Source organism: Exophiala spinifera, assembly GCF_000836115.1.
Source record: "Exophiala spinifera strain CBS 89968 unplaced genomic scaffold supercont1.7, whole genome shotgun sequence".
NCBI classification, from domain to species: Eukaryota; Fungi; Ascomycota; class Eurotiomycetes; order Chaetothyriales; family Herpotrichiellaceae; genus Exophiala; species Exophiala spinifera.
Window position 1 is genome coordinate 739,214 of NW_015622519.1, and position 24,976 is coordinate 764,189.

At 51.5% G+C, this 24,976-nt stretch overlaps 9 protein-coding genes across 9 annotated transcripts; 7 read left to right on the top strand and 2 right to left on the bottom strand.

Annotated features, from left to right (window-relative positions):
• Positions 1 to 331: 331 nt before the first annotated feature.
• On the top strand, positions 332 to 1,162 carry PV08_09241 (uncharacterized protein; the record flags this gene model as incomplete). The annotated part of the gene is made up of 3 exons (XM_016383560.1): positions 332 to 406; positions 460 to 671; positions 724 to 1,162. The coding sequence occupies 3 exons, from the start codon at positions 332 to 334 to the stop codon at positions 1,160 to 1,162; spliced, it is 726 nt and encodes a 241-aa protein (XP_016232183.1).
• Positions 1,163 to 1,332: 170 nt separating this feature from the next.
• On the bottom strand, positions 1,333 to 2,406 carry PV08_09242 (uncharacterized protein; the record flags this gene model as incomplete). The annotated part of the gene is made up of 1 exon (XM_016383561.1): positions 1,333 to 2,406. The coding sequence occupies one exon, from the start codon at positions 2,404 to 2,406 to the stop codon at positions 1,333 to 1,335; it is 1,074 nt and encodes a 357-aa protein (XP_016232184.1).
• Positions 2,407 to 3,557: 1,151 nt separating this feature from the next.
• Positions 3,558 to 4,063, top strand: PV08_09243 (uncharacterized protein; the record flags this gene model as incomplete). Its single annotated transcript, XM_016383562.1, has 2 exons — positions 3,558 to 3,741; positions 3,798 to 4,063. 2 exons carry the CDS (start codon positions 3,558 to 3,560, stop codon positions 4,061 to 4,063), a joined length of 450 nt encoding a protein of 149 aa, XP_016232185.1.
• Positions 4,064 to 5,332: 1,269 nt separating this feature from the next.
• PV08_09244 (uncharacterized protein) lies at positions 5,333 to 6,466 on the top strand (the record flags this gene model as incomplete). The annotated part of the gene is made up of 3 exons (XM_016383563.1): positions 5,333 to 5,417; positions 5,515 to 6,026; positions 6,143 to 6,466. 3 exons carry the CDS (start codon positions 5,333 to 5,335, stop codon positions 6,464 to 6,466), a joined length of 921 nt encoding a protein of 306 aa, XP_016232186.1.
• A 1,052-nt stretch (positions 6,467 to 7,518) lies between these two features.
• On the top strand, positions 7,519 to 9,088 carry PV08_09245 (hydroxymethylglutaryl-CoA synthase; the record flags this gene model as incomplete). The annotated part of the gene is made up of 4 exons (XM_016383564.1): positions 7,519 to 7,578; positions 7,634 to 7,736; positions 7,790 to 7,988; positions 8,041 to 9,088. 4 exons carry the CDS (start codon positions 7,519 to 7,521, stop codon positions 9,086 to 9,088), a joined length of 1,410 nt encoding a protein of 469 aa, XP_016232187.1.
• A 1,900-nt stretch (positions 9,089 to 10,988) lies between these two features.
• PV08_09246 (uncharacterized protein) lies at positions 10,989 to 14,461 on the top strand (the record flags this gene model as incomplete). Its single annotated transcript, XM_016383565.1, has 6 exons — positions 10,989 to 12,801; positions 13,852 to 13,916; positions 13,986 to 14,057; positions 14,114 to 14,215; positions 14,294 to 14,387; positions 14,442 to 14,461. The coding sequence occupies 6 exons, from the start codon at positions 10,989 to 10,991 to the stop codon at positions 14,459 to 14,461; spliced, it is 2,166 nt and encodes a 721-aa protein (XP_016232188.1).
• A 1,534-nt stretch (positions 14,462 to 15,995) lies between these two features.
• PV08_09247 (golgi apparatus membrane protein TVP18) lies at positions 15,996 to 16,653 on the top strand (the record flags this gene model as incomplete). Its single annotated transcript, XM_016383566.1, has 4 exons — positions 15,996 to 16,032; positions 16,093 to 16,108; positions 16,212 to 16,304; positions 16,353 to 16,653. 4 exons carry the CDS (start codon positions 15,996 to 15,998, stop codon positions 16,651 to 16,653), a joined length of 447 nt encoding a protein of 148 aa, XP_016232189.1.
• Positions 16,654 to 17,977: 1,324 nt separating this feature from the next.
• On the top strand, positions 17,978 to 22,582 carry PV08_09248 (uncharacterized protein; the record flags this gene model as incomplete). Its single annotated transcript, XM_016383567.1, has 1 exon — positions 17,978 to 22,582. The coding sequence occupies one exon, from the start codon at positions 17,978 to 17,980 to the stop codon at positions 22,580 to 22,582; it is 4,605 nt and encodes a 1,534-aa protein (XP_016232190.1).
• Positions 22,583 to 23,119: 537 nt separating this feature from the next.
• Positions 23,120 to 24,274, bottom strand: PV08_09249 (uncharacterized protein; the record flags this gene model as incomplete). The annotated part of the gene is made up of 2 exons (XM_016383568.1): positions 23,120 to 24,112; positions 24,215 to 24,274. 2 exons carry the CDS (start codon positions 24,272 to 24,274, stop codon positions 23,120 to 23,122), a joined length of 1,053 nt encoding a protein of 350 aa, XP_016232191.1.
• Positions 24,275 to 24,976: the final 702 nt, after the last annotated feature.

The window sequence follows — 24,976 nt, forward strand, 5'->3', positions numbered from 1 at the left end:
GACTCATCACTTGTCACTGATCAGCAGGACTGCAGGATGACGACAACCGCGCGCAAGAGTCTGAGTTGTTTCAAGGGCCTCAACCAAGATTTCAGCGTCAATCGTGTTGTCTGAGTCGTTGACAGCCAGCCGATCTCATGCCAGCCAAGCTGGCCGCGACTTAGCTTGGCCTTTCTTTGTTTGAAGGTTACTCCCGTCCACCAACGCATGGTGACATAAAGTTGTCTTCCCTTTGTTACTGTCCCCAAATCCCATCCTATATCTCTACCACCAGCCCTCGTTTTGCACCGAGCGCTTTGTCCATCCTATCTCAACCTCCATCAATCGCACCATGACTTCCTACGCTGCGAAGCTAGTGGCCAAGAAATTCTTTAAAGAGAATGTGTCCAACTCCCAGGGCCAGGAGGTGAGATTTACGTCTTACGATACATGTCGTCATTGCTAACTCCAAACCCATAGGATCCATACTTCGAGACAGTTCCGGCCACCAGGCTCGGCGGACTGTACAAGACCACCAAGAAGCGAAAGCGAGCTCTTCCACCTGGTTTGACTTCACAAGAGGAGAAAATCCTCACCAAAGCCAAGAGGAGAGCGTACCGCGTCGACCTTTCACTCGGCAGTTTTTGCGGAACTAGATTTGGCTGGGGAGCAGTGATCGGCTTGATTCCAGCGTACGCCCCAAGTGCTCTTTTGTTCGGCGAGCTCAAGACTAATGCAAGGCAGAATCGGTGATTTCCTTGACCTTTTGTTGGCATTCATGGTCTACCGTACTTGCTGCTCGGTTGAACCAGAGTTACCATCCTCGGTCAAAGCGCGCATGAGGTTTAATCTGGCGCTCGACTTTGCAATTGGTCTAGTCCCATTTGTTGGAGATATTGCGGATGCGGTGTACAAGTGCAACACAAGGAACGTGATTTTGCTGGAGAAAGTTCTGCGCGAGCGCGGTGCAAAGAGAATCAAAGGAACTCCGCAGGCCAACACTGCGGATCCGAGCTTGCCCGACGAATTTGACTATCAGGGCGAAGAGAGACTGTTGAACGAGCAGAATGGCCCTCCTCCGAGATATACCTCGCGACGCGAGTCTCGCCGATCTCGCAGAGACCGTCGTGACGTTGAGCGAGGAGATGATGTTACACCCCCGCTACCAGCCCGCACCCGCTGATGCGAAATTGTTTCGGTTGAATCGCCAGCGGTAGAGGCAGCATCATTCGTCTTGTATTGAGCAGTAGTTTTCAATGTATGCACATGTTTTTCTGGTCGTTTTAACATGTTCTGGAATAAATCCTCGACCTCCATGGGCATCAAGTCGTGAAGGCTGTCGTCACCACACGGTTATGGTACGATGTCTTGCCTCATCCTTTGGCATCCGTAACATAGCCCAGAATTTGTAGCTAAAGATCCTTGGGTGCCCACTCTGGGCAGGAGACACACCGGGCAGGCGACGATAGTATTGTCGGCGGGCCTCTTGGCTTCTAGTTTGCTTGCAGTACGCACAACATTCGCCATAATACTTGGATATTTCTCGCCTTGAGATGTGATGTAAGTGTTGAGGAGATCGTCGATTGCAGTGTTACGTATGCTTGTGGGCTGTTGGACCTGTGTATCTTGTTCGACTGTGGTTTTTAGTGCTGGCTCGGATGAGACTCGAGCATATGTCTGCAGTTCAGCCTTGAACAGATCACGAACTGGATAATTAAAATCAATCCCTTGCAATGTTTGGCCATCGGCGATTGAAGACGAGACAGAGCCACCTCGTCCTTTAGCGACATCAGCCAGCACCAATGCTGCCAAACGGGTATCTGAATGGCCCCATAAGACATTGTCGCAATGTTGGTCTCTGGCCGCTGCCACAAGAAGACGTTTGAGCAGGATCGACTGCAAATCCGATGCCGCACTTGCAGATGTGCTACAACCCACGATGCGAATGAAGAAATCCTGGTCGGATTCACCACCGTGGCGGACAATTCCAAGGTGCCTCAAATCTCGCTCCACGTCGCAGTCAAGCTGCAAGATTTGGTGCAGACTCAATAGAGGCAGGAAGGTATGAGAGGCGAACGTCTCCGCTAGAGCCTCATAGTCACGCTGGATAGACCCTGAGTTTTTTTCGCCAGGCAGGACGACTCGAGCGACGATAATGTCATACGATGTCTTGTTGCGATTTGCAATCTGCTTCTGAAGCTGAACGTCGAGCACTTGTAGCAGAACAAGCGATGACAGGCCCCCGGACAGAGGTAGAAACAATCGACGTTCCTTTTCACTGGACAGGCTCTTGAAACCATAGGATGCCATACGCTTCAAGATTTTCGATTGCACGTAGTAGGTGAAACAGGCGCTACACAGCCGCCTGTTTCTAACCGTCAGCGTCGCCTCATGTTCGCGGCAGTCGACACAAGGATTCGCTATCATAGCTGTCAAGGGTTTGATCGTGCTCGATGACCGTCTAGAAGGTATCACTATGAAAGAAACTTGAATAATCATGGCAGATGTACGGAGCATTTCGCCTTAGATGCTTGGCGGAGGAGAGTACCTTAAGGCACATCACTAACTTACCTCAGTTAGATTCGAATCTCTCCTTAGTAATGTAGATACTTTCTTTGCCTCATGTTTTCATTATCTCTTATCCGTAGATCGTACCTCTTTAAAAATCTTGTATCCATATCACACCATTATCTGGCGACGCTGAGCATGACAGCTTATGGCTACGGGTAAGCACCTGGGTAGTTTAAGAAGAGTCTTGGGCTTCTAAAGTATGTATTTCGAGCAGAAATTATTTGAGGATAGAACGCCTGCAAGCCAGTCCAGAAAGTCTCGACGTTCTGACATTGTACCAAGACTCAAAAAGCAATACACTTGCAGCACTGAAGATACGGAGTACGTCCTTCAAGCAGTCGCTGAAGTTGCGCGCTTTGGCACGTACTGTAGATCAGAGTTTACTACTTCGTACAGGGGTTGCCATTTTACGTAGGGCGATTGTGAGACAACCCAATCAGAAGGGCGAGACGGCCACGATCGCCTTACAATGCGTCGATTAGACCTGTGCTCCTGTTAAAGCCAGTTTAGGCCCTCTAACTCTTACCTGGAATATGTAGCCGATTAGCCGTCGTGTGGCTGTCAATCGGTCTCTGAGGATGCTGCCTAGCCTCGCTATTGATGTCCCTAATGCCTTCACGGCACACCAGAAGCTGGCCCCTCCAACCCACCTGGGCCTGAATGACGTCCATCTCTCTGGCATCATCTAACGAGCCATGTGCGCAGTGCCAAAAGAACCAAGCATCTGGCCTTTAGTCTTTAGACGCCCATGTCTGATGCTACATGATGATAACACTTGAAATCTTGCTCTTCATTATTGACTGACGTTTTCTGCCCGCGAGATCTACGCTCTTCGTATTAACGTGAACAGAACCTATTTGTCCCTAAGCGCATTCCATTGAAGCCACAACGTCTAACGGGCCACCCCTCCCTTCCTCCCAAAGCATAATTTGCTTGAATTGGCCTGTCCCTACGGACCATTACTGAGACTTTACTGCGAAACAGCGAGCGATATCCAAGACAAAGCCATGGCTGGGAGTTCAGCGCAGTCTGGAGTCGAGCCAGTCTCTGGGTTGCAAGGCTCGGGAACGGCGACCGACCCTTACGACCAAGGCAATGCAGATGACCTTGTTACCTCTGGCTCGGAGCCTCCCTCAGGCATCCAAGGGAAGGGCACAGCAACAGACCCTTACGATGGTGGGAACGCGCCAGGTACACATCCTCTCAGCGGTCCTCAGGGACAAAATGTACTGATTACTCCTGCGTAGAGAACCCAAGCGTTTCCGTTTCCGATACAACTCCTACGCCGACTGCGGCAGTGTCCACGACAGTCACGTCTGGGAAGAGTGCGGTTGAGCGAGGTCGAAGTGGCCTGACTGCGCCGGCGCAAAACAAGGTTTTCGACAGGGAACTGAGTCCTGGCTGCCTGGATGATGGGACACACGTCAAGACTAGTGGCGACCGTGGAGAATCATATGAGCCCAGCAAGATGAGTAGACTGAAGGGCAAGCTGACCCAGTTTGGGAGACATTAGAGATGGAGAAGATCGTGGAGAGACACAGAAGCATCGAAGGAGAAGGAGCCGCGACATCTGGGGAGCCCAAATTACCTTGTCTAGATCATCACAACCCTACAAGGGATTCTGTTGTATCGAAGAACTATCAGTTGGTGCTTCATTGGGTCAAGCAAGACTCTCATCGTTTTCCATTGTCCTTGCGAGTGCTAAACGGCTTGGGCTTGCATAAGGAGATATGTACCACCAGCGCTGGCCGTAGGTAGTCCCTATGGTTTTCCAAAACGCCCGACTTTCGAATCTTTATCAACAAGGTCAAGCGCTCCGGAAGGCAGAATCTTTTTGGGGGGGGGGGATAGAGCGAGATGAAGATTGCTTGTTACCTTGCTGAGATGGAAGGGGCCGCTTATTTGTAAATGGATCCTGACGTACATTCACGTTAACCAGTGCCTGTATTCCGTGAAACATGTAAACATCCTAAGTAAGGTAAGCTGCCTAGGTTTGATTCCGATCTTTATCAAGGATAATCTGGTTCAATATTAGGAGACTTAGGTCAGTACCCGGCCAATGCAAGGTTCAGAGTCGAAAATGGACATGGCCGGATTGTATGGTGATGGCCACCTCGTTCGGATGGGTGAGTAGTGCCTAAATTTATTCTCATACGAGTACTTGTAAGGACCGAAAAGCACCTGGTGACACGGTGACAGCGCATCTAGATACGAGTACTGTAGATAGGCATGGAGGGGCAGAATATCCCCTAACAAAGTTCCTCCGTCCAACAACACACACCAGCAGTGGGAATTAGCATTTCGTAGGGCTCCACGGTAGGCAAATGCTCCAATGCGCTTGGTGAGCTTTCGCAGCATCCGGCGCTTAAGTGGAATAATGCCCGTTTCAACTCTACATCTATCAGCAAGGTCAGATATATTATCAGCCACACGGGCTGTCCGCCGGGGAAGGGCGCCGAACAGCATATATATATAATGTAGCACGCAATATGACGATTATGACTCATTGAACTTATCATGGTCAACGTGCAGCCCTGGTCCTCGGTAATCTCTTCGTTGACCGCTGTATCAGAGGACTTTAAAATCCTAGACTTCTCTCAGATTACTGACCTTGAGTTTTGGGACTAATAGCAACCCCTCCGCTCAGTATTTCAACCCCTCAGCGCAGTATTTTGGATCAGCGACCGGTTGCATACGAGCATCAGGGCTGCTTCATTGCTGGCATCACCTCCAGATATCCATGAGAGCTTTATCGCTTCTGACCCCGTAAAGACATTCAACCATGGCTGCAGACATCGGCAAGATCGAGGCGGGGAAGTTGTTCAACGTGAATGGCCTCGTTGCTGTGATCACTGGAGGCGGATCCGGTAAGTGCAGCTGGCCAAATTGATGTAGCTTTTGTGGCATGCCACGCAGCCTCCCAGTCTGTTTTCGTGAAATGCACACTGATACATCTATGTTCAGGCCTGGGTCGAATGATGGCGAGGGCACTCGCTGCCAATGGCGCCGCGAAGGTCTTTATTATCGGCCGCCGTGAAGCATCGTTGAAGGAAACAGCGGACTCCGTTCCTGGGGGCATTATCATCCCCCTGGTCGGCGATGTCATGTCGAAGCCTTCGCTACAACAATGTGTCGACAAAGTCAAAGCCGAGGTCGACGCTATTGATGTCCTCGTGGCCAACTCGGGAATATCAGGACCTTCCGTGAAGACCGTCGACTCAAATAGACAACCGATTGGCATTGACCAGGTGATCCAGAATATGTGGGCTCCTGAACACGAGGATGTCAACTCGACATACGGGGTCAACGTCACCGGCGTCCACTTTACCATCGCTGCCTTCCTACCACTTCTCGACGCCGCGAACAAGAAGCGGCCACAACCACCGACGGAAGAAAACTTCAAGCCGCGGCCACAGATCATCACCACAAGCTCCATTGGAGGATATGGTCGTTATCCTTTGGGAAATCTCTCTTATGTAAGTTGATGCCAGGCGGAGCATGAACATGCGCTGGACGCAGCTACCAGCTGTATCTCTATCTAAGTTCCTTGGTAAACTTTCCTTGGTCCAGCATAGATATTGACTCCAAACAGGGGCCTAGTAAGGCAGCCGTCAGACACATGAGCAAGCAACTCTCCACCGTTCTTGTTAGCTACGACATCAGAGTCAATGTCATCGCGCCGGGACTCTATCTTTCAGAAATGACCGAAGACATGTACAAGTCGCTGGGCAGTTTCGAAAGTCACAATGTCGAGGGCACCTTCCCGAAGGAAATGATTCCTGCCACGAGAAGCGGAGACGAGCAGGACATGGCCGGTGTCATTCTTTGGCTTTGCAGTCGTGCTGGGGCTTACATCAACGGATGTACGGTGGTGACGGATGGTGGACGACTTGGTATTTTACCATCCTCGTATTGAACGAGCTAAGATAGAAAGGATGCTGGAGTTGCAGGTGCAAGTAGAGATTACACATAGAGGCGCTGGACACAGAGACAGCGGATGGCATCGGCGTGTAAGTCGTCGGACTAGCACCAAATTTTCAATAGGTAGATCGTCTTGTGATTGATAGTCGCCTGCGCTGGTAGACCATGCCGTCCATATGGTGTACGGTCGTGATGGGAAGACAGGGAAGAACAGGGGTAGCACTTCTACAAAGTTGTCCGTCAAAGTGGAAGCATTATCGCAGTTCGAGATTGGAATTTGGTGGCGTGACCATCTTCTCGAAAATGCCGATATTAGATGTATACGCAAGCGAAAACAGCCACGACACCAGCGTCCTGAATCCGAGGAGCGTGATGGCAATTTATTGCGGGTTTGGCCATTGATACTCCGTCCTAGCGACATGAAGACTGTCATGGCGAACAGTGCCGGCCAAGTGGGAGAAATCTCTGGCCCCTGGGCCGGGAGAAATGCAGGAACAGGGCATCCGAATGACACCACCCGCCTCAACGTGCCTCACCGCCCGCAGATCCACGTCTTCAATTGGCTGGAGGGCGATCTTAAGCCCGGCTAGACTCACTAGGCCCTGTTCCACCGCCCGACAAGTGGCAGCCACAACTTCCCCAGCGATGTCGGCACCACCCTTGGTGATAATTCTGCCACTTGCTCAACAGAGTCAACACATGCACGACAAAATTTCTGGCTGCGACTAACTAGGTACATAGCAGTGCGTCTCTGCTCTTGCTACTATCATACACCTCTCTCTGATCCGTCTCGTCCTCACCTCTGTCGTCTCTGGTTGCAAACGCCGTCCCGAATCCCTCACAGGTTTCGAGTACAAGCATTGAAACGCCCCTTATCGTGGGTTGCGCCTCCACTTGGGCTGTCACTATTTATTAGAAGTCTTCTCGCCATCATCCCCCACCTCACCGCCTCCTTCACCAACGTGTGCACGAAATCCCCTCGCAATTCATACAGAAGAACTGAGAACTGAGTCTTGTATATTTGATCTCACTCACACACCCTCCACAATGGCCACACGACCGCAGAATATCGGCATCAAGGCCATCGAACTCTACTTCCCCAGCCAGGTACGAAACCAGGACTAGGGCCGTTACCCCCCTTCCAGTATTGACGGTTCTATAGTGCGTTGACCAGAGCGAGCTCGAGAAGTTCGATGGTGTTTCGGCCGGGAAATACACCATTGGTCTGGGCCAGACCAAGATGTCCTTTTGCGATGACAGAGAAGGTGAGTTTTATCAGTCTCGGGCTCTCTGACTTCGATCTCTGATGGCGCACCAGATATCTATTCCATTGCCCTCACGACCCTCACAAGCCTGATCTCCAAGTACGACATCGATCTCAAGAATATCGGACGACTTGAAGTCGGTACAGAAACCATGCTTGACAAGAGCAAGAGTGTCAAGTCTGTCCTGATGCAGCTGTTTGAAAAATCTGGAAACTTCAATGTTGAAGGCGTCGACTCCTACAATGCTTGCTAGTGAGTGATCTTGAGGAATCAAGATATGGGAACAATTTCTGACGAGAAGCAGCGGTGGCACGAATGCAGTCTTTAACTCCATAAATTGGATTGAGTCTTCAGCTTGGGACGGACGTGATGCCGTGGTTGTTGCTGGTGACATCGCTCTCTACAAGAAGGGCAACGCTCGCCCTACCGGCGGCGCAGGCTGTGTTGCGATGTTGATCGGTCCAGATGCTCCGCTCGTGTTCGAAGCCGGTCTCCGAGGGTCGTACATCACCCACGCCTACGACTTCTACAAGCCCGATCTTACCAGCGAGTATCCCTACGTTGATGGCCATTTTTCATTGAGATGTTACACAGAAGCCGTGGATGCATGCTACAAGGCATATAACGCGCGAGAACGGACACTGAAGGGCCAGGCCAACGGAGCGGCTGTCAACGGTCACGCGGTCAATGGCAATGGAGCTCACGCAGAGGAGACTGAGAAAGCTCCATTGGACAGGTTTGACTACATGGCCTTCCATGCCCCTACTTGCAAGCTTGTCTCCAAGTCATATGCTCGTCTCCTGTACAACGATTTCTTGGAAGATCCAAGCCACGCGCTCTTCAAAGAAGTCGCTCCTGAACTTCGGGACCTGGACTACCAAGCCTCCTTGACAGACAAGAATGTCGAAAAGACATTCATGGGCTTGACTAAGAAGCGATTTGCCGAACGTGTTCAACCAGGTATTCAGGTTGCAACCCTATGCGGAAACATGTACTGTGGCAGCGTATATGGAGGTCTCGTCAGCTTGATCAGCAACATTGCGCCTAAGTCGATGCAAGGCAAACGGATAGGCGTCTTCAGCTATGGCAGCGGTCTAGCCAGTTCGATGTTCAGCTTGAAAGCCGTTGGCGACACATCTGAAATGGCGCAGAAGCTAAATCTGCAAGAACGACTGAACGCCCGCCGCGTCGTAGCCCCTGAAGTTTATGACGAACTGTGCTTGCTCAGAGAAAAGGCTCACCTGAAGAAGGACTTCAAGCCTGTGGGCAAGGTCGAGGATTTGGTCCCAGGAACATACTATCTCACCGAGGTCGATGACATGTTCCGCCGCAAATACGAGGTCAAAGCATGAGGGATTTGTGTCGTCTTTGCAGCAGACATATCGTTTCATCTTGAGGCGTTCGGTTCGCATTGGTCAATGCAGCAGGTACTCCGTTAATAGGGAACATTGGGCATATCGAAGGGTGTTCCATCGGGCGGAACTTGAGGTGCGTCATAGACTTGTGAGAACTCTGTACATATGGGAGAAGCTGGCGGTCCTGAATAGGATCCCATCAGTCATCAATAATAATGATTGCCGAAGCGATTGATGCCTTCATGCTTGAATATCTCTGCATATGCAGTCTAGAGCAGTAGCTCCTGAAACGAGCTGCGGAATTTGTCGCTATTCTCCTAAGTCCAGAGAAGCCGTGGCCAGTCAATGGCCTGTTTCAGAACGATGAGCAGCATTCTGAAACACAGGTACAGATCTAGTGACAGCAACGACCAGTCGAGACGCACGGCAGGATGACCGCTTCATGCAAGTTCAGAGCCTACCGATGTACAAAGATACAAAGGGCATGGGAACATAGTCGTGAAAAGTTCGTGGAATAGTCCCGTTAGGCAGTGTCGATTACTCACGAGGTAAGGCGCCAGTTTCGCGTGTACGGTGGAGTGGCTCGCGCCATAGTCGTGTCAGGGCGAAGCTGAATGGAGGGCTTGCAGAGCATCGTGCATGGCAATATCTGCACTGTCCTGCCCGTGCCTACCTAGACTTGGATACCTGTTGTACCTATTATCGCGATACCTAAGGTAGAGAAGTACCCGGAGATGAACACTCTGAGCGTTGTGGGTACCTACCTACCTGAGGTAGCGAGAACAACGCAAGACCGGTACAGACTTCCGCACATAGGTCTCGCCATCGAGGCCAGTTTCGTTCGCGGTACGAGTGCTGCAGAGGTCATGGTCGTGCACATTTCTGGGCGGCATCATGTATTCTGTATCCGTCCTTTAGGTAGAGGCACATACTTCATGGTTTGCGTCAGAATGCCATTTCTCGGCAGACTTGCCATCCATCTGCTGAGCGTTTTGGTCTTTGCTGCGCCACCGTCTCAATGTTCCGTGTCTCTTCGGACTCTCCTCTTATTTCAACGGCGGTAACAGTGGCCGCCAATCACGGTACGCAAAAGGCAGAATGATCAAAAAAGAACCGCCAATGAAACGGCCTGGCAGGACCAGCGCCTATCTGAGAACGCGGTGGGTTTATGCGCCGCGCTTCGCGTTGTCCATCAGCCACGCCTCAATCTCAGAAGCTCCCCAAGATCCAAGTCATACAGCCGCCTCCAGGCCGAGAGCCTCGCCTCGAAATAGATGACAAGCGCCGACCCAGATTGGCCTCGTAAGACAACATGAAATCATCCGGAGCGTGGTTACACCCTGGCCGGCCGGTTTGACAGTGTTGTGAGATACCTGAAGCGTCATTCCACCACCCAAAATAGGTGGTTTTGTTTCCATCGACTCTGGCGCGCGTTCTGCCTTCCGCGCTCCACGATCCAGGACAGACATGGGTTCTGGAGATCCAAGATCGGATTCCTGAACCACGTCTCCGACGTGTTTGTATCCTCGCTATTCTGTCGGGATGCTCCACGTTTCATGTGCACTATGTCCTGCAGGACACTGTTGGCCGGGCTTCATCGATGCCCGCTTCTGGTCGCATACAACCAAGCCATTTATACCTGGCCCTTTCCCTCCTCCATGCTCTCTCAGCCTTTCGTTCTTTCCAGTTGCAAAACTGATTTTCCAGTCCCTATACCATTGGTCTCTCTTTTCTGTGTCTATCACTTTCCTTTGTTGTTGGAGTTCCATTTCCACACTCGAGAAGCTGGCTTCTCGTTGACAAGAGCTACTAGCTAGCCGTGGTACCCAAAAGTTGCGACATGTGAGTGATGTTGAGCCCTTGCTGCCTGGCCAGGCTGGTGACTGATGCACGCAGAATGTCTTTGGCACCTTACTACTATAGACCACTCACGCCTCCAGAGGCTAATGGCGCTGCTGGTCAGCGTGGACATGCGCGGAACCTGTCCGCTTCCTCCTACTGCACAGCAGATACTTCACCTGAGTCGGTGATTACTGCTACCACTGCAGCTTCGACACCCAACCGGTCTCCAGTTCTTCGTCAACATGGCCCGACATTGCTCCCAAAGATTCGGAGTCAGGACTCTGCCGATTCTCGACATACGACTCGTCCATCTATGCACCGCAGAACCTTGTCGTACGTCAACAACGCAAAAAACGCTCGTCCCGCAATGTACAGGAGCGCAACTGAGCCGGTGGAAAATGCTGCAATGATGTCGCCAGAGTCCAATGCTCCTCACTCCCGGTCAAACTCGTCGATGCCTTCGCCTTCCATCTCCAAGGTCCAACTCAATGTTCCTGTCAAAACACATTCACGCTCAGCGTCTGCATCTAGCATCGACAATAATGTGTTGAACCGCTTCGGCTACCCTACTTACCGACAGTTGCCGCTTTATCTGTCGCATGACCAACAGACCCCATCGCCCGATATGTTTGCCACGACCTATATGCCGTACACGAACATACCCATGCCTGAGCCACCTATGATCAATCTGGAAGGCACTTTTGATATGCCTATCGATCTCGACATCATATCACGCCCTTGCTCCATGACCCCACCTCCTATGCTTGCCCAGGCATCAACGACCAGCATGCTCTCCTATCTGAGTCAGCCCACCCAACCCATCAACTTAGTCCGCCACCTCACATACCAGACCGGTCGAGGTCTGACCAATCATTTCTGGTGGGATGTCCGGAACGTTCGACCCTGGAAGTCTTTCTCGATACAGACAATGGCAAGCATCCCAGATCTTCTCACGCTGTTGAACTTCCAACATGACACAGCGAGCCTGCCTTTCACAAACTCCAACTCGAACACGGTGACGCCGGCATCCGAGGTTGACCTCGCCAACCTGATCTCCAAGATTTACTTCCCCAAGGTCAATGCAGCCACAAGATTGTCCCTTGGTAACAACTCTGTTTGCTTGTATCCTTCACCTGCTCCTACCGCCAGTGGGGTCAGTGCGAATGCCGCAAATGTTCCGACCTTCCTCGCCAACTATCCAACTGACAATGATCGAACCCTATCTGGACTCCCACGGGGACGGGTTGTAGGCCTGGTCCGATCCTTCGATCGCTGGAACACGGGGATGCGAAAGGAGGGACCAGCTCGCAAGGTCGAGTATTTGCGCACATTAGCACATTTGCAGAAATGTATGCGCGATCACAGCTGCAGATACGGATTCATCATCACCGAGATCGAACTTGTCTGTGTCCGGGCAGGGTGCGATGAGCGCGATCAACCTTACTTTGGGCTCCTTGAGGTTGCTGAAGCCGTTGAGACCAAGACATTTGCTGTCAATGGAGGCAACCTTACTGGGAGAGGCGATATCAGCATGACTGTTACACTCGCTCTGTACTACCTTCTGATGCTCTCCAAGGCTACGCCGCTTCCAGGGGAGCCTGGAAGTTATATGGATGTGGGTGGTTCGGGAGCGCTGTCAAGACAGAGAGTTTGGGATGGTGGGCACGGTACCGCGGCTGGGGCAATTGTTATTGATGAGGATGGGGACATTGAAGAGCTCGGGAAAGATGGTAAAGATAAATGGATCCCAGAACCGCAGATGGGCGAGAAGAGAGAAGCAAGAACTGTGCGCGGCTGGGTCTGGCCTAGTGACCCATGGCACAAGAGGGAAGGAGAGCGTGGCGAAAGGGGAACCGGCAGAGGGAGAGGTAGAGGCTAAGATATAAAGGGGGAACGCAAGTGAGATGCCATCCAGGTGATGAGCTCAAATGCAATTCGTGGAAAGAAAAGGTAATCCAAAGATTGATATCTATATTGCAAATCTGGTTATAATATTCATAGCATGTTTCAAGCAAACGATAATGCGAAATTCAAATCATTTGCCTCAATACCACTGCGCTCACACTTGACCAACGCGAAGGAAATGTATCTAGATGAATAAGCGTCAGCGAACAGAGCTTCGTAGCTAGAATCCAGGATAATGACGGTAGTTCAAGGCACCTCATACTGTTGAGACTTGACATTATTTTTAAACTCAGCGACGGCGGCGTTGACATCGCCATCCGCCTCGTCAGTTATCGTTTGAGCATATTGTGAAAATCATCGGAGCTTCTTGTGGGAGCGGTGCTGTGCGAAGGAGGGTATTGTTGCCTACCTGCAAAAGCCGCCATGATGGGTTGCATGAGTGTCATCACAACGCTGAAAAGACAGTATCGCCAGAGCGATCGCAATTCCTCCAAGTGGTCGCCAGAATGTGTATCGAGTGACGATAGTGGTGATGGAAAGAGGTAGAAAAACACCTTTTTGATTCAATCGAACCAGCCGCTTGGCAAACAAATCGTCAAGTTTCACGTGACTTCGAGTCTCGGTGACACAATTGCTACCTGATCGTCTGTTTATGCAGGTGCGGCCTCATGCAAACGCTGCCCCTCTAAATTGCTCTGAACGCGAATCTAGGTTCCTTTTTGCAACCACCACTTGACTTCACCGAGAATCCCGACCAGAGAAGTACCGGGAACACAGACGAGGAGCCGTGTTGCTTTTTTGCACTGTTCATCATGGCGGGTACGTGTTTCGACACATCTAACAAGATCCTACTCAACATGGAGTGCCTGCCAGCGAACTACCCTATACCGAGTGCATGGCTAACATAGAGGCTGTCCAGATTTCCAGACCATTGCTCGTACGTCCTTACTCCCGGCTGCGACATGATGGCCCTGCCCGCCTTCGAGTTGAGACTGTATCTGACCCGACGACAGAACAATTTGTTGAGTTCTACTACAAGACTTTCGATCACGACCGCACGCAGTTGGCTGCTCTTTACGTACGGTTTCTTCCTCACCAAAGGATAATTGGCGGAAGTGATCATTGAAGACGACTGACATGGTCCCAGAGGAACAACTCCATGCTCACTTTCGAAAAGGAGCCTTTCCAGGGAACGCAGTCTATCCTTGAAAAGTTGACGGTCAGTCACCTTGTCGCAACAGTCACAAACCTTGTGGAACTCACACACGTTGTTAGAATCTTCCTTTCCAGAAAGTACAACACCGTGTCGACACCACGGATGCACAGCCGTCGAATGAACAGGGGGGTATTTTGGTTCTGGTCACCGGCGCTCTGTTGGTATGGATCTTACTCACACTATACCGATTGACTGTATAGCAATGCGCGAAGATAGTTTCCTAACTCACCTTTGCCTAGGTCGATGATCAACAACACCCAATGAGCTACGTTCAGACATTTAACCTCTTGCCGGATGCGGGTAGTTACTTTGTACAGAACGATGTCTTCCGGCGTATGTCCCCAAAGTCACAGAGGCTATCTCGTTTCGATCTGACTTGTTCTACAGTGGTTTATGCTGCCGGCTGATTGACACGCTGGTGAGGATGACAAGAATTCGGGCCCAATATTGAGTCAAAAGCATCAGCCGTGGATAGTGAAACTTCTGCACTTGAAGGATGACATGAATTTGACGTTCCTCAAAGCCAACAGGAGAGTGAATAATTGAGTGCAGTTTCTCCGGAGCTGTTCAAAGACCAATTTCAATAAGGATGAACAGTGCACGCGCAGAGCTCTAGAGGCAAAGATTGACCTGCACACATGTCCTTCCTTGTTCGCTTGTAATCAATTGCTCTACCCCTTTCAAGTGGTCAACATGCATCTGCACCCCTTTTGTCTCCTGAATCTCTAGGTTGGAAGATTGCCAACATACTCATGCGAACTAACAGTCGTGAGATGTGCCTCGGTCAAGAAGAGATCTATGCGCGACTAACGCTATACTCATGATTCTGATATCGCTGCGGGTAGCCTTCATTCAAGTCCTCCGTTCTCCTTATGACGATCGCCTGCCCAATATATCTGTGGAGTGCTCGCTCCAAACATTCGGTTGAGCATTGGGTATTATCACGATGTGCTATATGACCATACCCTGTGCGAGATGTCGTCCAGACCATCACGTCGGAGTTCAGGATGTATCAAGCTCAACTTTGGAGTGGTTTCCATGCCCACAGTATTTTCTGTGTATAAGGGACAAATGGCAGACAAGTGGGTCGTACATTTGAATACTTCGTACCGAAGCAGATTATGTGAAGACCTGCACAGCATGCCATCTGGGGAGAGTGTGGTTGTCCGCAGACTCAATACATCACTTACGATACTCTGTACATTTCAGAGAGTAGCTGTATCAATCAAAGAGGTTTGCATATGATATGAATGTTTGGGCTGAAGAACCTGTATCTAAAGACAGTTCGACAAGAGATGGTCAGCTCGTTGTGAACTCATACTAACAGTGGCCGGGTGGCTTATGCTGCTGAGCCACGCGTTGGGAGTGTTTTTGGGAATGATTATACGGAGTACGGAGTAATGCCCTTCCTATCCTGGTCAGGCTACAGTTTATACCTCTACTAGTCCCCGTAGTGACCACGCCACATTCAACAGAAAGCAGTCATTTTCTCCTTGACCGGTCCAGTGAACACAAAGCCATTCGGAGACTCTCAAAGTTCTAAAAGCTAAGTGATCAGAGGACACGGTACTTGTATTGTGGTCCAGCACCAGCTCTAGCCTGCCTGTCGGAACTCCAAGGGTTAAGCTCCGACTTTGGCTTGGATTATTGGATTATTTTGGTGGTGAAGCGTGTCTCGCAGCTGCCACAGCCATCGCGGCCAGACTGTCATCAACGACAACATTTGATTAAGCTCGCCAACCCCTTGAACCACAACGACAGAATTCTATCAAGCTAGGACCCGATTGTTTCCTGAGATACCTGTTCTCTCTTCTTCAACTACATTCAAACTCCAGCATCAGCAAGCAATATCTTCAGCTCCGCTGGGAAATCTCACTCCAAGAGTCGCGCAAGACACACTTTCACACCAAAGTCATACCACAACGAAGACACCACCAAAAAATGACTCTCGCGGAGGAATTCAAGTCACGTAACTTCAGTGAGTATCTGAACATGTTCCCGGAGTGCGTCCAACAGTGACTAATGAGTCGCATCCTAGGTATTTACGGACAATGGTAAGCAGACGCGTTGTGAACTTTCCGCGACCCTGCACAAAGGACTCGTTCTCTCGTTCGTTGGTAGAAGGGAAACGCTGACAGACACGATGTGAGTGCGCAGGCTGGGAGTACTATGCATCATTCTAGGCTTTGCGTTGGGTATCGCCAACATATTCCACTTCAATGCCCTCATCGCATTTAGTATCATCCTTCTGTAAGCAAATCCTCCACCCGTCCATTGCACAAGCTTACAATGTGTCAGGGCTTCATCATTCGTCCTCATATTCGTCGAAATCCCCCTCCTCCTGCGCATCTGCCCTACCTCGGCCAAGTTCGATGCCTTCATTCGCCGATTCACCACGAACTACATGCGAGCAGCGATCTACGGGATCATGTCGATCGTCCAATGGCTCAGTCTCATAGTGGATGCAAGCAGCTTAATCGCGGCAGCTATTGTTCTGGCTCTGGCAGCATTTTGTTATGCGTTGGCGGGATTGAAGCAGCAAGAGTTCGTGGGCAGTAAGACACTCGGCGGTCAAGGAGTTGCGCAAATGATTGTCTAGGTGTGACCCAGATACCAAGCTGATATTATTCTCAACATAAAAACTGCATCCGTCCAAAAACCCCTCGAATTATGGCTTTAGCGATGTGGCGCTGGGAACAGGACACCACTGGGCAGCGATGAATTGCGGCGTTAAGGGGCGAACGTTTGTTATGACTGCGGCTTCACTAGAAGCTTTCGCTTGTACAGGCGGATAGATCATGACCTCCCCGGACAGGTCGACTGTTGCGCTCTCTTCGAAGTTCAACACAAGGCTTATTGTGGGCCGTGTCAATGACAGACCGAAGTATACATGAGAGAAACACATTGTCGACACCTTGCAGCAGAAGTACCTGGCCTGCCGTCAGCACAGTGGTCTTGGATGTGGAGTAGTAGCACTGATTGATCTGGCCGTACCTGGCTCATCAGGCATGTCCTGCGTACAGAATCTTTGCCTGGATGATCTGGAGGCTCATTTGTAGTGCCACCGCTTTATAATTCGAAATGAACCAGGGTTCTCAACGAACATACACTATCTTTAGCGTGGCTGGCATGGTCACGTCAGATGTACAAGGATTCCTACGCATTTCTAAAAATCTGGCTTATGCTGCTGAACACACACTTCAGATATGTAGATACTCCGTATTTGGGTACACGTCGGACCAGGTCTAACCGAATAACCAGTGAGCCTAATTCGCGAGAAGTGGAAAGACGTGCTACGTAATTTGGTACATGAAATGCATTCCAATATTGTCAAGGGATCATGTCGACACCAGATGATTGCTTGTTTAGTGAGGCTCATCGGCCGTGACGCCTCGGAGGACGTGATCGCCTCCTCTGTCGGGATAGCACACCATAAGAGTAAGGCATCGAGAGGTGGCGAAGGACAATGGTGCCAAGTTTCCAAGGTCCTTTTCTACTGAAATGCGTCCGTCCAGGCCATTCATAGGCTGAAGAGCCCAGACAATGACCGGAGTTGTGGCTTGTCGGTGACTGGGAAATGTGAAATGGGCTCTCGTATCAGGACATGGCTAATCCTTATGTAGAAGCTTCACGAGAGGGCTGAGTCCGGCGTCTCACACCCAAAATTCTCGTCTCAGCCCCCCGGGCGCCTGATGCCTTGCTAGTCTCTAACCAGGATTTGCTATTTGCGTCGGAGTCTGGGGCGCGGCTTTCGACTGGCTGTTTTTCATATGCAGCTCTCTGGCTGAGTTTGGGTTCACCATTTGGTAAGACCTGGTTTCAGAGACCTCACTTCAACAAATTGTGAAAACGAAAGGGCGAGGAAATCATGACCTAGAGAGCCTTCCAAATGACAATGTCGCCTGAGTATCCTGCCTTACCAAATGGACAGCAATCAACACCCTGTCTATCTCGATGTTCCCGTCACAGACGCTGAGCGGGCTCAGGCTAGGCGGCGACACGATGACAGCTCCGATAGACTCTTACCAGAACCCGTTCACCAACATCCAGTAGATACATTATCATGGTCCCAATACAATGCACCAGCACCAAGTCGCTTCCCGTCTATACGGGGCCCCCCGGGAATTCGACAATTACCCCCAAGTATCTCGAGAAGGTTCGAGCCTCGTCAATACGCCCCGATTTCCCCTATTCACGAAGAAGACGAACCAGAATCCATCCAACTCCAGGCTCCATCAGTATACAACAAGTCCGATGAAGGTTCTTTGCTTCGACTACAACACCCGGCCCCTCCGTTATGGACTCACATTTGGCTGAAAAAGGTGACACTGATCCTCTTCGCGATTTTCTTCGCGCTTCTGGTATTGGCCCTAGCGCTCCTTTGGCACTTCGACCGTATCAACGATGGATTCCATGTCGCAAGTGGCATGAAGCATTATGCCTGGGCTTACGCTCCAACGGTCATTGCCGTCGTCATTGTTGCGGCATGGAGGATGGTGGATTACCATGCGAAGCTGGCGATGCCTTTCGATGCCCTCCAAGACGGGCCATTAAAAGCTTCCGAAAGCCTGTTTGTCGACTATATTTCCAAGTTCCAACTGGTGGCACTGTTTGAAGCGATCAAGAACAATCATTTTGCCGTGTTTACGACAGTCGTGGGATTCATTCTATTAAAAGTTGCTACGGTATTCTCAACAGGACTTTTGGTTCCATTGCCAACTCAGGTGAGGCAGAGCAATGCTCCAATTCTTGCGCGAGGTTTCAGTAGCGACTCGTTCGATCCCAACGCACCTTTGGGCTCATTGGCTGTGGCTTCTCCGGTGTATGCATACTATGGAAGCAAAACACAGGGTATTCCCCCTGAGAGCGGCGTGACACTCGATTTGGCGTACGGCGCAATCACGGTGGCGTCAAATACTTCGGTCGGACAGAATGCGATCATCACGGCCAACGTCGCGGCATTTGTTCCAAATATGACTTGCAGTCGACTGGATGTCCAGTTGGACACTCCATCCGTCGTGAATGACACCAACTCCGCGGAGGCATTTGCATCTTCTTCAAACATCTCTTTCACCATCCAAGCTGGCGAAGCTTGCAGCCGTGCATCCTCTGTCAGTGTTCCGGCTTACAATCCATATACTGAGATTGTTCCTGGACGTCAGCTGACTGGCACTATGCAAGAAATATATTGTGGCACGACCATTGAGAATGCCACAGACTCTCAAGGCCCTCAGGGTCTGCTGTTCACACTGACCGACATAAAATATGAACAGACTCTGTTCGACAACGCTACTCAACTTGCCGGCGGTACTTTCACCATCGCTAGTGACGTGTCGAGAACTCTTTCTAATATGACAAATGTGTTTTGCAAGCCTTCTTACTCCATGGCCGAAGTCAAGGTGATTAATAAAACTCAATTCAGTGACAGCCATCAAGACATTACCATCGAGTCCACCGACGGGCCCAACAGCAGTCTGCCTACCTTCTCGAATTGGAATACCACCAGTCTCTTTCTTCAGTCCGCCACAGCTGCTGATGCTCTATTTGGAGACATTGTCAATGATGACACATCTTCGAATTCAAGTGGTATTTTTACGCTAATGGCTCTCGGCGAAGGCTCTCAAGACATCAGTTCGCTGATGGATGCGGACAAGATGATCTCCGCCGCCCAAGAGACTTACAAAGGTGTTTTGTCACAATACGCTCACCAATCTTTGAGGGCCGCTGAGCCTAGCGAAGTCGACGGGGGCACCTTCACCAAGGAAGAGCGGAGACTGCGCGTCAACGATGCCTCGGTGTGGACGATGGCCTCAATTTTTGGATTTTTGGTGATCTTCTGCATTGCCCTTGTGTTCATCGCTCCACGAGCAGTTGCTCCACGAGATCCGAGCTCCATCGCTGCCATCGCTACAATACTTACACGAAGCACCGAGCTGAACAGGCTTTTGAGGAAGCAGGGTGTTCCAAACTTCGCCAATCAACAGTCAGCCTTGTCTGGATTCGAATTTGGGACCGCTATAGCAGTCACGGACTCTGGCACCATGAGTTTCAAAATCGTGGCCTCAGAAGGAGAGCCAACACAAGCCGCAACAGAACCCAATATGGAGTTGAAATGGTGGCTACCATTTACTGCTTCCCTTCCAGTCCTGTTCATCACATTGGCGCTACCGTTGGTGTTGATTGCTGTTCTAGAGGTTGTCCAACATTCTTCGGACAAGCACAATGGACTCTTTACGGTTGCAGACAACAAATGGACCGAGATTTACAGCCATTATATTCCTGCTATTGTCACATTGATGGTCGCTTCGCTGGTCAACATGCTGGACTTCAACGTGGCTCTATTTGCACCCTGGGCTAATCTAGCGAGGGGGGACGCCACCAGTCGAAAATCCGTACTCCACCATCTGCTGGGCCTGCTACCTCCCTGGGCCTTCCTACGAGCCATCCGCACCCGGTATGTTGGTGCCCTGCTGAGTATCTTAGCCGCGGGATTGGCAAGCGTGTTGACCATCCTCGTTTCGGCGCTCTACACCGTTCAACACGTTACCGTTAACGGACCCGACATCACTCTAACCCAGCTCGACTCCTTTAGCCTGCAGTGGCCAAACAGTTTCTCTACGGACAATGGAGCTGCCGCAGTTGTGGATCTTATAATGCACCAAAATATCAGCTATCCTCAGTTCACTTACGAGGGTTTGGTCTTTCCGAAGCTGGCTCTTAACAGTTCAGAAGCGGCATCTGGCTCTGCGTCGATTGTGAGCGGGTCATCCAGTCATATTCTTCCTGGGTTACGAGCCAACTTGCGTTGTGAGGTTCTACCAAGTTCCTCCTTCAACGTTTCCACTGAGCAGGCTGGCGGAGACAGTGCGTTTGCCACCAACCAAGCGTTTGTCACCGCCACAGCATCCCTTCCGGACTCATGTCAGCTTGGTGGTTCCAGCGGAACCGGCAGTACTGTGACATATGAGAATAATTTTGAGCTCCCTTCTGGAGAGGACGGCACCTACGCTGGTGCACAATTAGATCTTCTGTTTGGGTCGAACGCATCTACCTATGGGAACTATGGAGAAAATCGAGGACAGTACATTGGCGACAATCCCGCCGTGGGTTGTCCCAGTCTTGCATTTACGTTCGGCCACTTCAAACTCGGCAGCGCAGATCAAACCCAGGTCACCACGATGATTTGCTACCAGGAAATTCAAGATCTGAAGGCAAATGTGACGCTCAAGGATAATACTACCTCTATCGACCCCAACAATCCACCCACCGTTCAAAGCGGAAGTGTGTCTTTGCGCTCGAATCCGATCAGTACCACCGGTGCAAAATCCTTTGACTTTCGCATCCAAAACAACCTTGCCCAGGAGATGACGTTGTTTAACGGCGCTGAAGGGACACCGACATCCGACCCTTCTGCTACCACCATCTTCGATATCTACTTCCAGGCCGTCATAAACGGCACGAACAAGCACGACCCAGCAGCCCTTGTCGGTGAGGATAACCAAGACGCCCTTGTTGACGCGATCAACCAATTTTACCGGGTCTACATGGCTCAATCAATCTCCACAAACATGCGTACCTCGTCGTCTTCATCATCGTCATCATCGTCATCATCCAACTCTTCCCGCCTCTTTCGCAGGCAGTCATCGACCACAAGCACCACGGCGACAACAATCACAACGAGTCGCCTCGTACAAGACAAAGACAGCAAACTTGAGCTCCAAGTCATCCTAGGCGTTATCGTTGGCCTCTGCGCGGCAGCCTGGCTCACGACCAAGATGCGCCGCGTGCTGCCGTGCAACCCTTGCTCTCTGGCCGGAACCATGTCCCTTCTCGCCGGCAGCGACCTGTGCCACAGCGTCGACGACGGTCTCTGTGAGTGCTGCGGCAAACCACGCCGCCGATCGTTCGGGTACGACACGAATAGTCGGCCCGAAAGCATCCACGCCGCTCCGGACGATGACGACGAGGAAGATGGGCGGCAGCAAATCATCCCCGACGGCGCCGAGTGGATGCCGCAGTCTCAGTTCGAGACGGCGTTTGGTGGGCAAAGGTACAGCATGGGCTGGTGGCGGGAGCGACGGGCGGTCGGTAAACGAAGACGGTTCGGCGTCGACGTCGGTGAGAGAGCAGACGGCGCCGACGACCAGGATTGGGAGCTTGGACAGCGCCGGCCCGAAGGCTCTGGGTTTGCAGATTTCATGATGCGTGGAGGCGACCGAGACGGGCGGGGCGAGTACGAGACGTTCGGGCGCGGGAGGGATCACATCATTCCCGACCCTGCGGCTGTCGAAGGAGGCATTCCAGAGGAGAGGGAGGTCATTGCGAGGCCGCCGCGTGCAACGATGCCCGCGAATCCAAATCCGTCATGCCCTGTTCACGGTGGTGTAGTGGTGGGTGAAGCGGTGGCGGCGGCTTCTAGACCGCGGACTCCAAACCCTTCTTGTCCGGTCCACGGTGGCCTGGGAGGCGACTCGGGCCCGGCGACCATAGCACGCAGAGAAGGCTCTTATTTAGGGGGTGAAGCGTAGCGTAGGCGTAGGCGTAGGCATTAGATTTGGCGTTCTCGGTAATACCAATGTTGTTGGTCCATCAATGTTATCTGCGTACTCTGTCATGGTGTCCACCTTTATACCTTCTATGTACTTGGCCTCGACTCCTTCGTGCACGGGTTCTCAGCGAATCACAATATCGACAAGACCAACGGTTAGGCCGACCCATCAACGAACAATGCCATTGTTGTAGGAGATGCGAGCACTGGCCGATCAAGTCTTGATAAGTGACTCGGACCTCGTCCTGTTTTTCGAGATGTTTTGAGTGGACATGTAGGTAGGTACAAGTGAAGAAAGGAGAGAGTCATGTTCATCAAACAACTATCGAAATACCTCTCGGTATAATTGAGAAACTGAAAGATCACACACTCACGCACATTCGCTAACACAAACGCGCAAGCACACACACATACACACAACGCTCGCATGTTGAAAAAGGGAAAGGAGCGATCGAGAAACAACGATAACAAACAACGACAGCCTTCTTCACTTTTTAACTTTTCCACTTTGAACATTTCAATACGTCGCAGCCAGTCTCATGACCAGATAATCGCCGCTGTTGATGCCTTCGTACTTTTTGCCCGTCTTCTCCCACGTACCGGGCAGCGCTTCGATGTACCTGTCGAAGTTGGGATTGCAGAAATAAGCAATGCTGTACCGGGCGGGGACCATGGCGTTTTCGTCGTCGTCGTCGTCTTGCGCTGTCTCCTTGGGCGGAGGCTGGATGACGCGGTGGTTGGTGCTCTTGATGGTGTCGTTGCTCCAGCGCGACAACAGGTCACCGGCGTTGACGACGATGGACCCCGGGATGGGCTTCGCGCGCACCCAGGTGCCGCGCGGCGACTTGACCTCCAGGCCGCCGATGTCGTCCTGGAACAGCAGCGTGATGGAGCCGTAGTCGGAGTGCTCGCCGGCGCGCACCTGGTTGGGGTTCTGCTTCCACAGGCTCTTCTTGACCGACGGGTAGTGCAGCAGGCGGAGCGTGTTGTCGCCGGCGTCGGTGTAGCCGTCGAAGAAGGCCTCGTCGTAGCCCATGCCGAGCGCGATGGCGCGCATGACCTGCACGTGCAGGTCCTTGAGCCGGAGGAAGAACGACTGCATGTCGTCGGTGAACCGTTTGCCCTCGTCGTCGCCGAACCGCGACGGCCACTGGTTCGGGAACCCGGGCACGCCCTCGCGCCCGATCTCGATCGACTCCTTAAGGTCCGGGTTGGAGGCGCGGAGCCGCGCGATCTCCTCCGGGTCGGCCGACTGCGTCACCTTTTCGCGGCCCCAGGCGACGTAGCCCCTGTTGGAGTCCGGGGTCGTCCATTGGAGCTCGTCCTTCTGCGACTGCGGCCGTTGGAAGAACCGCGCAGACTCGTCAAACGCCCGTGAGATGTCGTCTTGCGGGATCCCGTGGTGCTCGAGGTACAGGAATCCCGACGTCTTGAACGCTTCGACAATCTGCTCGGCGACTGTTCTCTTGATGCTCGGATCGCCGTTCAGGAACGCACCAAAGTCGATCAGCTGGGAAGATGGACGTTAGGGTTCTGTTCGTTCATGATTTCATCCCCGTCTTGTGGCCACTTTGTTATTTGCATGGCTAGGGGCACACGCGCTTCATCTTACCGGCATAACCAGGTCATCCTGCTCCACGCCCTTTTGCACCGTGTTTCCAAGTGAACCCATGCTTGCAAGCCAAGGCTGAAGTGGACCGGCGGTGATAATCCTAGCTGGGGAACCGGCAGCTTTGCGATCGAATGGTAATCAATGTACTGAACGTACACAGGGCCGGCCGTGTTCCTGGCGCTGAGAGATGAACGGCGCGGCTCAACTACGTTAGTGAGACTTTCACGCTTATCTGCGGTTGTGGGGTTGGATGCCGATACTTGAGTCGGAAGCCTAAACAGATGGAAAACCTTTTATTGAAGGGGTTCGCAAGCAAACTATGTTTCCCTCTTCTTCCACAACATTCAAAAGAGAGGAAAAGAGAAAAGAATCATACGAGCAAAGACCGAGTATGGGAGGGGCTGATCGAAGGAAACCCAAGCAAACGATAAGATGTTACTCGATTGGATCAGCACATACTCGTACGACGTGGCTCGTTCGATAAGAGTGCGGATTGTACATCGACGTCTCGCGGAGGAGGCCGCGTACAAAACATCCTGAACCCATCAACCACTTGTGTTGATATTGCAGACCAAGACTCTTCTAGATCACACAAACAACATCCAAAACGTGGTCTGATTCGAGTAAAATATACCGACGGAAATACCTACACCTTGTCTTGAACATACTCGTCCAAGCCGCAATCATCATCGCCACCATGTCGTCCTCTTCCTCGTTCCCAGTGGTGGATATTCACGTGAGTCGAATCCAAACAAAACCCCT